Source organism: Bufo bufo, chromosome 2 (genome assembly GCF_905171765.1).
Source record: "Bufo bufo chromosome 2, aBufBuf1.1, whole genome shotgun sequence".
In the NCBI taxonomy this organism is placed as follows: Eukaryota; Metazoa; Chordata; class Amphibia; order Anura; family Bufonidae; genus Bufo; species Bufo bufo.
In genome coordinates, this window is record NC_053390.1 from 462898709 (window position 1) to 462912301 (window position 13593).

A 13593-nucleotide genomic window follows, 5' to 3' on the forward strand; every position below is an offset into this window, starting at 1 on the left:
TTGTAACATGTCAAAACTGCAAAAATTATCCAGGTACCAGAGGTGCAAAATGTTGAGACCAGAAATGAAGGCTTTGTTCCTGAAGGACTGTCTGTAGGGGCAGCATCCAGTAGTTTTCTCTGACATGTTTTTATGACGACTGACGTATTGTATTCTACTTGACCAATATCTTCTCAGGTGGCAGAATTGTCTCCTCCAAACCATTTGCACCTCTCAACTTCCGTATTAACAGCAGAAACCTGAGTGGTGAGTTTTCTTCCAAGTAATTTTAATTTTTTTTAAATAAATTTTTTTTAACATAAATGCTTAGTTGGCAATACAGGGAAGCAATTTTGTGGGCGGAGTGGAAATGCAATTACATTGACCTTATATCATTAATATTATGCAGTTTTTTACAATTTGTTTCATACAATATTTTACAGTAGGATTCAATATGTTGTCTTGCTTTATAGTATTTAAGAGGATTTTTTTTTAAAGTGTCAGATTTTACACTATCATACGGAACAGGCTTCTATTTCCATAAAGAGAATTGTCTAACAGGTTGTGCGTTACATGGGTAGTCTAGGATTAGAGTAACATGTCTTCTTTCTTCTAGAAACTGAGGCTGAGGTATATAATACCACACACAACCTTTTGTGTGTATGTGTGGTGGTATAGTTGGGAGAAGGCATCCATGAGTATTCCTCCCTTCAACAGTACTCAGTTTTACTACAACATTACTTTGTTCTTTCAGATATTGGCACAATAATGAGAGTAGTTGAACTGTCACCGCTCAAAGGCTCTGTTTCTTGGACCGGCAAGCCAGTTTCTTACTATCTGCACACCATTGATCGGACTTTAGTAAGCATCTTTTAATACTATATTTCCACTATCCTGTATAGGTTTTTTGCAACATATATTGTGTTATACGGTTTTATATTTTCTCAAAATTGTGTATACTTGTGGATTCTTCCAAAGAAGTAGTGTCATCTTTTTATCATTTGTCTTGCAGCTTGAAAATTATTTTTCCAGTCTGAAAAATCCAAAACTCAGGGTAAGTTTTAAAGTAAAGCAAAATATCCAAATTATTTATTGGTTAGCAGAACAACAGCCAAGTTAAACTACAGCCATCTCAGGATATCTTGAACAAAGAGAAATGTAGGAAAAGACACTTCAAAAATTAATTTGATATCTTCACTCTGTTAGGAGGAGCAAGAAACAACAAGACGGAAGAATCATCGGGAAGGAAAGAGCAATACCACCACCCCTACAAAAATTCAGGAGATCAAGGTAAGGCCTATTTTATTATAATACATGACTTTTATGTGATATAGAAGAACTATGATGGTGGGAAATGATAGTAGACTAGCATTTATATCCGATTTGTCCTTCAGGATTCTGGAGCAGAGGAAGAGAAGCCAGCTTCTGTGAAAAAGACTTCACCAGCCAAAGCTCGAAGAAAACTTAGCAAGAAAGGTAGGAAAATGGCTGGTCGTAAACGTGGACGTCCTAAGAAACTGCTTCCATCAGCTAGTGAGCGCAAGTCCTCCAAATCCCCTACTGCACTGGAAACTGTACATTCACAGAATGGACCTCCCCCTCAGTCCCCAACACAGACAAACCCTCAGGGTAAGTATATATTTAGTTATCATTCTGTTTTGGTCACCTTGATGCTTTGCTATGACATCCAAGCACTGGTGCATTAGCAGAGCAACAGCTACTCATTCTGAACATTGTGAGTGAGGAAAGCTGCAGGAAAGAGTGGGTGCTATGGCAGCTGGGGAGCAAACATTGGCCGCCAGGGTAGGCCTTCATAGGATGTCTGTATGGGCTCGTTCAGACGAACGTAAGGGCTACGTGCCCGTGCTGCGGGCCTCATACGGCGGTTCCGCAATACACTGGTCACCAGCCATGTGCATTCCGCATCACGGATGCGGACCCTTTCACTTGAATCGCTCGCAAATCTGGAGGTGCGGAATGGAACCCCACAGAAGCACTACGGAGTGCTTCTGTGGTGTTCCGTTCCGTGCTTCCGTTACGCAAAAAGATAGAAATTGTTCTATCTTTTTGCAGAACGGAAGGATCGCGGACCCCATTCAAGTGAATGGGTCTGCGATCCGCATGCGGCTGCCCCACGGTCGGTGCTTGTGGATTGCGGACCACTTTAAGTATGGATTGCAAAGTTCACTAGGAAAAGTGAAAAAATTATGTATATAAAAAAAACGAATTTCCTTTGCATTAAGAAAATATTGTAATATACTTTTTTAAGGAGTTGTGCACTCATTTTCAGACCCCTCAGACTGGCGGGACCAGCATTGGTGATCATTTTTAGCTGATCCCTGGCACTGGGTTCTGGCTCGTTCACTCCCTGGCTTCTGCTGCCTGTCTCTGGTCCCTTCCTCTATACGAAGCCACTTCAGCCAACCACGGCCGCTGCTCAACTTGCATAACTCAAATGGTTATGTGACCTAAGGGGAGCAGTTCCCCACTGTGGCCTGTAATTGGTGCTAACAGGAAATGAAACAAGTAGTGGAGGCCTGGGAGCAAACGAGCCAGGACCTAGCACCGGGGATCAGATGAGTATGATCACCAACATGGGTCCAGCCAGTCTGAGGGGTCTGGAAATTGGTGCACATACCCTGTTAAGCAGTGTGCCATTGGACACTAGTTTGTTACCCTCCTCCTTTGGACACCCTGGAAAAACTGCTGGTAGGAAATGGAATTCTAACTGAGACAACCTCAGGGATGTCCATGCCTTTACTTAAAAGGGTTCTTCAGGAATTATGAAAATACTTAGATATTACTTTATTATAAATATATTCCCAAATACCTTTCATTAGTTATAATGGCATTTGTCTAGGGAGCAATCATCAGGGGAAATAAAATGGCTGCCATCCTATTAGTACATACAAAACCTGTCCTAATCACACAGCAAGATGAGTTACTTCAGAGAACTGAGCTAATAAGCTGCCTCATCCTCCTCTCTGCTCTGCTTGTCTGGGATTATAATCCTGAATACAGTTTAGATCTTCAGCTGAATCTTTGTAGGAATGGAGGTCATGAAGTAGGAGGAGGGTGGGGATGTGGCTAATGAGCAGCAGCACTTGTATGCAGTCTCCATTACCACACCCTCTTATTGTCCTGTCTGTACTTGAACTCCATTCCCACAGAGCTTCAACTGAAGATCTTATCGAATATATTCAGGAACATAATCCCTGACAAGTAGAAGAGGAGGAGGCTGAGGCAGCTCTTTACCTCAGTGTTAACATAGTAACATAGTTTATAAGGCTGAAAAAAAGACATTTGTTCGGCCTGTTATCCTGCAAGTTGATCCTTCCCTGCTGACTCCAATCAGGCAGTTAGAATAACTCCCTGGATCAACGACCTCTCCAGAAATCTAACACTAGCCTGTGTTGTGAAGTAACTTGTCCTGCTGTGTGATTAGGACAGGTTTTATGTGTACTAATAGGACGGCAGCCATTTTTTTTCTCCTAATGATGGCTCTCTAGACAAGAAGAGCCATTATAAGTAATGAAAGGTATTTTCGTTCCCGGAGAACCCCTTTAAGCTGTATTGTAATATAATAAAGCAGTTCATGGTTCTGTAATTGATAAAGGCCCAGACTACTTTTTCTGTTTATAAATTGAGAAAATAAGTTGGGGTCTTTAATATATGTATGGTATTTATTTTATACAGATACATACAAGTCACCTCAGAGTCCCTATTTTCAGCTACCTCCCAAAGTGCAGCGTCAACCTTCCAACCAGTTGTTGTCTTCACCCACACCACCAGCCCTGCATCAGCTGCTTGGTAAGAATCCTACATGGGATCCTGTGCAAGGAAGTATTCTTACTTGTGTTCCAGAGAGGAAAATGGTATAGTCAAGGAGCAGTTAAATTGAAGAACTCTATATTTAGTGGTGGGTTCTACGCTAACCTTTAATTTGACATGATGACTTACCACTTTATATGCAGGCTGAAATGCAGGTATTGGTAGAAAAAAAAACTTGAATGTCAAGGAATGATTGACAGTTCATGACTAGGGTGACATGATCTAATGATTCAGAATCCTAATGACCATGTGGGTTGACTTCATCTGACAGTTGTCCAAATGATGGCATATTTGTGTTTACTTTTTTTTTTTTTCTTTTTACTTGTATAAACCATGCATTTTTTGCAGGCATTTTTCAAACTTTTTAGTCACACGTTTCATAGTTTTTACAGGCTTTTTTTTTTCTTTTTCCCCTATGGAGAATTCAGTGGGAAATGCCTGAAGAAAACACCATACCCAGACCACGCTGCAAGTTAAAGTGAGCCTGTTGCTGTCAAGCAGCCCACCGTAGACCTGCTTGAGTAGTCGCCAATATTAAAAGCACTTTCTCTTCAGGCGGGCCTGTGTTGCGCTGCTAGACAGTACATGCACACTACAAGCTGTAAAACCGATGCCCACAGTAGTATTTGTAATGCACAGGAACCAGGCAGAATTTCACCATTGAGTGATGTCGTGGGATAGGGGAACTGCCAGTAGTTTACTATGGGACAATGAGGTAACAGACTACTTATAAAAGAAAAAAAGGGCTGGAAAAAATACACTGAAGAGAAAACGCCACTACAAAGAAAAGATGTTTGTTTCATGATTCAAATAGATTTACAGCTAACAACTAGAGGTGGTGTTTTATGCATAAAAAATTTAGAAAAAAGCCACATAAACTGGTTGAAACAAGCCTTAGGCTACTTTCACACTCGCGTTTGGTGCGGATCCGTCATGGATCTGCACAGACAGATCCGTTCAGATAATACAACCATCTGCATCCGTTCAGAACGGATCAGTTTGTATTATCTGTAACATTGCCAAGTTGGATCAGTCTTGAACACCATTAAAAATTTATGGAGGACGGATCCGTTTTCTATTGTGTCATAGAAAACGGATCTATCCCCATTGCCTTACATTGTGTGTCAGAACGGATCTGTTTGGCTCAGTTTTTGTGTCCGCCTCCAAAGCGGAATGGAGAAGGAACTGAGGCAAACTGATGCATTCTGAGCGGATCCTTATCCATTCAGAATGCATTAGGGTAAAACTGATCCGTTTTGGACCGCTTGTGAGAGCCTGAACGGATCTCACAAACGGAAACCAAAACGCCAGTGTGAAAGTAGCCCAAGTGATGCTTGAATGACATGTTTGTAGACAAAGGCAGCTTAATCTAAGAGATGTGCATAATGTCTGACCTATTTTGTTGTCTGACACTCTGCCTTTCTCTAGCAGCAGTTATAGCGGAAGGCTTTGGCCTCTATCTCTTACCTTCCCGTTTAGCAGCTGCTTTCCGCAGTGAAGCCTTTTGGGTATTCCTGGTTAGCCTCCTTTACCCAGGATGGAACAAAGGATCTCCACCATGGAGCTGCCCATGTCTCTGCGTGAATCTCTCTTCATTTTTATTTTCTTTTTTTTCCACCTGTCTCATTTTATGTTGCATGTTGTGTTTGTATGCTGTACTTCTTTTACGGTACTGGCATCATTCCTTTATATCTTGCAGTTATGTGTTATTATTTTCAGTTCTTCATCCTTCATGTTTATACCTAGTTATGTTTTTCACTCATTTTCTTCTGTTTGTCTAATGAGTTATGCTTTTTTTTTTTATTTATTTTTTTTTTTCATCCTTGCCCTCATTTCACAATTATTTGTGGGGGGAGTTTTGTGCTCTGCTTTACTTTTTCTGCATTTCTTGGTTGAGTCCCTTTTCGTTACATTCTATTCTATGTCCACTTTCTCCTCGGATGGAATTCAGATTGGTTATATTTTCCTGCTATCAGAAATTTTGCTTTTTTCAAAGGAACTTCAATGCAGCACACTTTAGATGTGAAGTAATTGTAAATATATTATGATCTGTTCAGGTCCCTGTCCTCTGGTTGCTGAAATGAAGCCACTATATTCATTTTGAAGCAGTTCTCATGGGTACCTCTTATTGTCGGCCAAACCTGCTTTTTTCAGGCGGACCAGCTGTCAATCTAAGGTGTGTGGGTAATCTCTGACTCTCCCCCAACATATGGCAGATCGTGGCTCTGGACATTTCCTTTGTCAGTCAACCCGCTGCCCCTACCAGAGCAGCGAATGCTGAACTCATGACAGGGGCGTGCCAATCGATGGCAACAGTGGAGGAAGCGCGCCGAGCAAAAGGAGAGGCCGGGCATGTAGCCCCACACCCAAATTTACTGAGCGCTTCAACGCGCTGCAGAAGAATACTACTAGCCCTGTGACAGCTAGATCAGCACCAGGAGCATCCCTAATAGTGCTGTCACTCTCCAGGTGTTTCTTCTGCCTGTTATACAGTGGATATAAAAAGTCTACACACCCCTGTTAAAATGTCAGGTTTCTGTGATGTAAAAAAATTAGACAAAGATAAATCATTTCAGAACTTTTTCCACCTTTAATGTGACCTATAAACTGTACAACTCAATTGAAAAACAAACTGAAATCTTTTAGGTGGAGGGAAGAAAACAAAAAAATAACTAAAATAATGTGGTTGCATAAGTGTGCACACCCTCTTATAACTGGGGATGTAGCTGTGTTCAGAATTAAGCAATCACATTCAAAATCATGTTAAATAGGAGTCAGCATACACCTGCCATCATTTAAAGTGCCTTTGATTAACCCCAAAAAAAGTTCAGCTGCTCTAGTTGGTCTTTCCTGATTTACTGAAATTTTCTTAGTCACATCCCACAGCAAAAGCCATGGTCCACAGAGAGCTTCCAAAGCATCAGAGGGATCTCATTGTTAAAAGGTATTAGTCAGGAGAAGGGTACAAAAGAATTTCCAAGGCATTAGATATAACATGGAAGACAGTCATCATCAAGTGGAGAAAATATGGCACAACAGTGACATTACCAAGAACTGGACGAGAAGAAAACTGGTCTAGGAGGCTACCAAGAGGCCTACAGCAACATTAAAGGAGCTGCAGGAATATCTGACAAGTACGGTACATGTGACAACAATCTCCCGTATTCTTCATATGTCTGGCCTATGGGGTAGAGTGGCAAGACGAAAGCCTTTTCTTACGAATAAAAACTTCCAAGCCAGGCTATATTTTGCAAAGACAAATCTGAAGTCTCCCAAAAGCATGTGGGAAAAGGTGTTATGGTCTGATGAAACCAAGGTTGAACTTTTTGGCCATAATTCCAAAAGATATGTTTGGAGCAAAAACAACACTGCACATCACCAAAAGAAGACCATACCCACAGTGAAGCATTGTGGTGGCAGCATCATGCTTTGGGGCTGTTTTTCTTCAGCTGGAACTGGGGCCTTAGTTAAGCTAGAGGGAATTATGAACAGTTCCAAATACCAGTCAATATTGGCACAAAACCTTCAGGCTTCTGCTAGAGAGCTGACCATGAAGAGGAACTTCATCTTTCAGCATGACAACGACCCAAAGCATACATCCAAATCCACAAAGGAATGGCTTCACCAGAAGAAGATTAAAGTTTTTGAATGGCCCAGACCTGAATCCGATTGAGGGCTGTGCACAGGAGATGCCCTCGCAATCTGACAGATTTGGAGTGTTTTTGCAAAGAATGGGAAAATTTTGCCAAGTCAAAATGTGGCATGCTGATAGACTCATACCCAAAAAGACTGAGTGCTGTAATAAAATCAAAAGGTGCTTCAACAAAGTATTAGTTTAAGGGTGTGCACACTTATGCAACCATATTATTTTATTTTTATATTTTTTCTTCCCTCTACCTAAAAGATTTCAGTCTGTTTTTCAATTGAGTAGTACAGTTTATAGGTCACATTAAAGGTGGAAAAAGTTCTGAAATGATTTATCTTTGTCTTTTTACATCACAGAAACCTGACATTTTAACAGGGGTGTGTAGACTTTTTATATCCACTGTATATGTATTGCTGTCCTGAGGAAGGGGGGTTATCTACCCCTGAAACGCGTAGACAATAAAGCTATTGGAACCATACACCCTATGTTGATGTGATCCTTGGCAGTGCCCGCAGAAGAGGTTTGTTTGGTTTTACAACTTATGCCACCATATGGGGGCAGAGAGATGGGACAAATTTACTTTTTCCACATAATATTTATATTTTTTCTTCTTCCAAGAAATGAGCAGCATTCTCTTCTATCCCCATAGATCTCTAGATAACAGATTTTTCAGCTGATAGCTACTGAGGTGATGGACACCTTTAGAGTCATGTTTTGAAAGTTTTTAAAATCACTGTACTGATCAGAATGTGCTGATATACTGCATTGAATGTTAACGAAACTGGGGCCTTGACAGGCTATGAGTGCATCAAATAGGAAGTATAGTGCTTTGCTTATTTGACCATTGATGGTGCTTTAATTCAGGCTGTGTGCTGTCTTGTAGTGATGATAGTTGCCTGGATAAAATGGCTTTCCCTTTACTATTCTGATGTTTTTTATTTTTGCTACTTTGTTTTATACACTTAAATTCTTTTTTAGACTTTATGCTTTGTGAGTAACCCATTCAGGACCAGGCCAATTTTCATTTTGTTCATCCCTGTCTGCCAAGTACCATAGATTTTTAATAAAAAAAAAATTCATCTCTTTGCTTACATATTTTTTGTGGGACAAATTGGCTATTAATAGCACCATTCAATTATCGCAAATATCCACGGCACTCCTTAAAAGTGAAAAAATGTGCTATTTATTCACACATGTCATACAGCTATGACATGTGTGAATATATAGCACATTTCTCGCCCATATTCATTGGGGGACACAGGAACCGTGGGTATAGCTATGTCCTCTAGGAGGCGTTGACACTAGTAAAAGCTGTTAGCTCCTCCCCTGGCAGCTATAGCCCCTCCAGCCTGGAGAGAGAGCTTCAGTTTTTTCTAGTGTCAATAGGAGGCAAGACCTCCCTGCTCTGCAGGGATCTCCTAAAGATTTTTTATTTTAGTTGTTTTTTTTCCTTTTTCAGATGGGAAAACAGTGGACGCCTTGCCTCCCTGTTCTCCCGGGGTCGAGTTGCGCTAGTGCCGGTTCCCCGCACTGCTGCCTCCCCCACAGAAGACAAGGTGGACCAGGGCAGCCTCGCTCCCCTGCATCCCGCCAGCCAAGGGGTCACCCATCCAAGCCCCCTTTTCCAGTGTCCTGCCACTACGGTGCCAGTAGCTGTAGGGGTGACCCTGCTGGACCAGAGGAGGGGTGAAGATGGCCACAGGGAAGTGAAGAGAGGTGAGTACACGGGACTAGGTAAGTATGTCCCTTCTCGGTCGCTCCCTCCCTCTCTACCTGGTGGCAGTAATACAGAGGTTAACAGGGCACAGGGCTTCAATAGCCCAGCACCCTGCAGCCATTCCCTTCTTCCCCCTCTGGCAGTTTTTATTCATTGCCTAGCAGGACGGCCCATAGGGGGTTAATATAGGTGGAACTACCTGGCAGGCATTTTTCTATGGCGGGAGTCCGAGCGCACGGCCGGACAGTCCCGCCAGTGCTGTGCTCTCAATGGAGTGGACTAATCTAACTATGGACCTTACCGCCATGACCAGAGTTCTGGAGCGGACGCTGAGCGCGCCGCTCCGGAAGGGGTTAACAGCATCAGGGACAACTCGGCCGTGCACCGCATGGTGTTCCGGCCGCCATGTTTTTTGGCCCGGCCCGCAGGGTGGAGCCTCTGTTTGTTGAGGGGGCGTGGCAGGGCGGGCTCATATCGCGGTGCTTGGTCCCTCTGCGGTCCGGCCGATGCACTATTCGGCTGTGCGCAGGGGCCTTGGATTGCCCCCTTGCGGCTTGCTGAAGGGCCGCACTTTATCCCCCTGGGGGGGATGTGCTAACTTCGCGCCCTTCTTTCCCCCTCCCCAGAAACCTGCTAGCTCCGCCCCCGGTCATGAAGATGACCTTAACACTTCGTGGCCAGCATATCTGAAGAGAGATGGAGTTCTAAGGGGGCGTGGCACTCCAGTGCAATGTTCCTCATGTGGAGGGATTTAACCCTTCCTGCCTCTCGTCATTGAGGCAGTCATCTTAGTTTAAAAAAATAAATGTGCGTCCATACGGCCCTCTCCACACCCCTCATTACCGCAAGACCACCCTGTCTGCGGCGGTACCACACTGGGCCCGTGTCCTATCTCAGATAACAAGCACCTCATAGTTCCCAATCCACCCTCCGGGTCGTTTGGTTGATAATTCCACCTGCGCAATTTAGTTCTGGACCTCTGAAGGATTCCAATCGATCCTTTGTGGCCGTTGATGATTCTCACCTCCACATTACAGTTGAGAGCCTCTGCAATTCCCAATCCACTTTGGTTGATAATTCTCCACCTGCTAAATTAGAAAGAGGACCTCAGACATTCCCAGTCCACCCTCCGGGGTCGCTGGGTTGATAATTCTTCACCAGCGCATTCAATAAGGGACCTCTGACTTCCCAATCCACCCTCCTGGGTCGTTTGGTTGATAATGCCCCACCTGTGTAATCCAGTAGGGGTCTGCTGCGACTCCCAGTCCACCCTCTGGGGTCATTTGGTTGATAATTCTTCGCCGGCGCCATTCAATTAAGGACCTCTGACCTTCCCAATCCACCCTCCCCGGGTCGTTTGGGGGATAATTCTCCACCTATGCAATCCACCTCCGGAGTCGCTTGATTGATACTGCACCGCCTGCGCAATCCGGAAGACTGACCTCTACAAGCTCCCATCCCACCCCCTGGGTAGTTTGGGTTGATAAGTCCCCACCTGCGCAGTCCACAACTGCCAGGGGCGAGATTCTGAGGAGTAGACCTACGCGCGAGGCGGAACACAGTGAATCTTTTCTCCTCGCAACCCTTCCCTCCCTGTGTTACACTCAGACACACCCTCCCTCACAGGGGAGGGTTTCGTCCGGAGAGGAGGGGGGGGGAGAAGAGAATACTGATTCAGACCCTGACATGAGTCCGAAGCAATCTCCTAAGATTGCGTCTAAGGTGGCCAGTAGTACTTGTCATATGCATTAACCCTTCCTTAGGTGGAGTAATTGCACTACTTCGGGATACAGCACCTGCCTTATACATTATCCCCTGCCATAGCCGGACTAAGTACAATGACATGGGGTTCGGGACCTGCCATATGCAGATCCATTCATGGCGCGATGACATTATCACTGGTTACAATGTGTGCTGTATGCATTACCCCCGTACTTAGGTGCAACAATTGCACTCCCACGGGGTACAGGACTCGCCATATGCACTACTTCTCGCCGTGCGCATTCGCCCCCCTTCATAGGTGGGGTATTCTCCCTACGACTGGCTAGTACTTGCCGTATGCTTACACCTTCCTTAGGTAGCTAATTGCACTACCATTGAATACGGTTCCAAGTGTTGCACATCACCGTGCTTCTGTTGCATTACCCCCCTTCCGCAAGTGATCCAATAGCGGGGAATAACTAAACATCTTTGGATGCTGCAATTCTGCGGCACCACGGCTCTAGGTGCCTTCGCTTAGTTCCAAGGGGGCGTGGCAACAGTCGGTACTCGCAGGTGCCCGGCACTCTTACCCTGGTGCTATATGGGTGCCACCAGTGGACACGGTGGCTTTTCCTTCCTTTGGTGCTGGTTTCACGCATGATTATAACATCCTCTGTCTTCTCAGTGGGTTCCTAGCATCACTTTATGTCCTAGAGACCCCCCCCCCCATCTCCATGGGCCTCCGTGTTTCCAGTCGGTCATGGTTTTGTCCGCATCAATACGTAGTGCGTACACCATTGCTCATATATGGGAAGTACGTTCCAGCGAATCGAGTGTTTACACTGACTCCGTATTCTCTATCCACCACTCCCCCTTCCTGGGAAAGTGGTTATGCTGGCACTCAGGTTTAGCTCCTACAGCTTGTTCTACTCACAGGTGCAGCTTTTCTAATGCTAGAGTTCGTGGTCACTCCAGTGGGACATCCACTCTCAGGTAGGGGGTCCTACCTGGCGCTAGCTTGGCAGTTGCGCCTGTTCTGTGCCCTTCCAGGTAGAGTTTTAAGGTTAGCGCTACTTAACTGGGGCAGTATGGTACGTGGCTTCTACAGATGGTCTCAGGCCTCCCCCTCAGTTTTGTGCTGACGGGGCAAGCGCTGGCTACTACTGTGGGAGTGGTGTTGCTCACAGCTCTGCACAGCTCTTTCGTCAGGCGGTGACTCTTTTAACACTGAATTCAGTGGCCTCTGCGGGTGACCCCCTCCTCTGCGGGGGTATGGGGCTAGCAATACAGTGTGACTCCCCTTGCCCTGGGCTTCCTCCTCAGGCAGAGTTTTTTGCACAGCCCCTTAATCTTGGCTACTGTCTGTATAGCGCCGGTCTCAGACGGGGAATGGGCTTAAACCTAGCCTATTCTTCTCCTGTCTTTTCCTCCTCTGGCTCAAGGTCCATAGCCATTCCGCATGACTTGGTAGTTCCTACGTTGCTACCTTCCCTCATCTGCATTTGCACAGGGTGTTAGTTTGGTGGCCTTCCATTCCAGGCACGATCTGGTCGCTGTGGCGCCCTCCACATTCCTTCTCCTACAGAGACTCTTCCATTGGTCTGGTGTGCTAACAGTATCTAAACGAAAGCTACCCACCTTTCTCTCCAGAGCCAGAGTTCCGGAAGCATGCGACGTGGACGCCCTGATTCTCCTTGGTGGGAGTTCTCCCCCCTTACGTGTTTCTTCTCCTCCTTCCCAGGGTTCTACGGAGGATCCGGATGGAGGATATTTCCGACAAATCCTAGTCGCTCCGAGTTGACCCCGTCGCACGTGGTATGCTGACCTCGTTCTCCTTCTGGAGACGTCCCTTGGTCACCGCCACTCAGACGACCTTCTTTCGGGGTCCGGTCTTACATCAGCTTTTGATGATGGCGTGGCTATTAAAACCTCCATTCTGACGTGGAGAGGCTTTTCAGCGGATGTCTTTCCGCACTATGATTCGGGCCAGGAAGTCTGCATCGCCCAGGATCTATTGTGGGACCTGGAGGTCCTTCCTGGGCTTCTGTGAAACCCGGGACATCCCCTCCTTTCCTGTTTTTTCCCTCCCCACGGTCCTATCCTTCTACATTCAGGGTTGGACCTTGGTTTAGCCTTAGTTCCTTGATGGGTCAGGTGTTGGCGCTTCTGTTCTGGGGGCAGCTGCCAGTGTACTCTGGTTTCCCTGGTGCCCATGGGGACCTTCCTTCTGGGAGGGGCACATACGGTTCCATTTGTACCGTCCTTACAGCCTTGGGGCTGTATGTGGTTCTCTCAGCCTTTTCAGTCTTCTCCACTTGAGCCCTTGCGGGAGTTCTTACTTCGCTCCTGTCCTAGCGGTAGTTTGTCTTGTGGGCTATCACATCCATCAGGCGGGTGTCTAAGTTGGGTGTGCTCTCTTGCAAGATTCTATTCCTGGTTCTTCTCAATGATACAGCAGTTCTCCGGCTCATTCCTTCTTCTCCCGGTGGTGTCTCTGACTTCCATATCGATGACGAAATTGTCCTTCCGTCACTGTCCCTTCATTCGCACCCTACGGAAGGGAGTTACAATATGGACGTGGTCAGAGCTCTACTCATTGTTAGCAGCGTCCAGTCCCTCTCAGTGTACGGACCCCCTTTTCTCTCCGAAGGTCCTCGCTAGGGATTGGCGGCCTCCAATGGGCGATTGCACGTTGGATTCGGTCTGCAAGTGCTGACCG

At 45.5% G+C, this 13593-nt stretch overlaps 1 protein-coding gene across 1 annotated transcript in view; it reads left to right on the forward strand.

Annotated features, from left to right (window-relative positions):
• Window positions 1-13593, forward strand: part of DOT1L (DOT1 like histone lysine methyltransferase) — a 144096-nt gene that overhangs the window by 83259 nt on the left and 47244 nt on the right. The window contains 6 exon segments of the mRNA XM_040417653.1: window positions 178-246; window positions 734-840; window positions 992-1033; window positions 1186-1269; window positions 1374-1608; window positions 3676-3789. Of these exon segments, the coding sequence (XP_040273587.1) occupies window positions 178-246; window positions 734-840; window positions 992-1033; window positions 1186-1269; window positions 1374-1608; window positions 3676-3789 (651 nt within the window).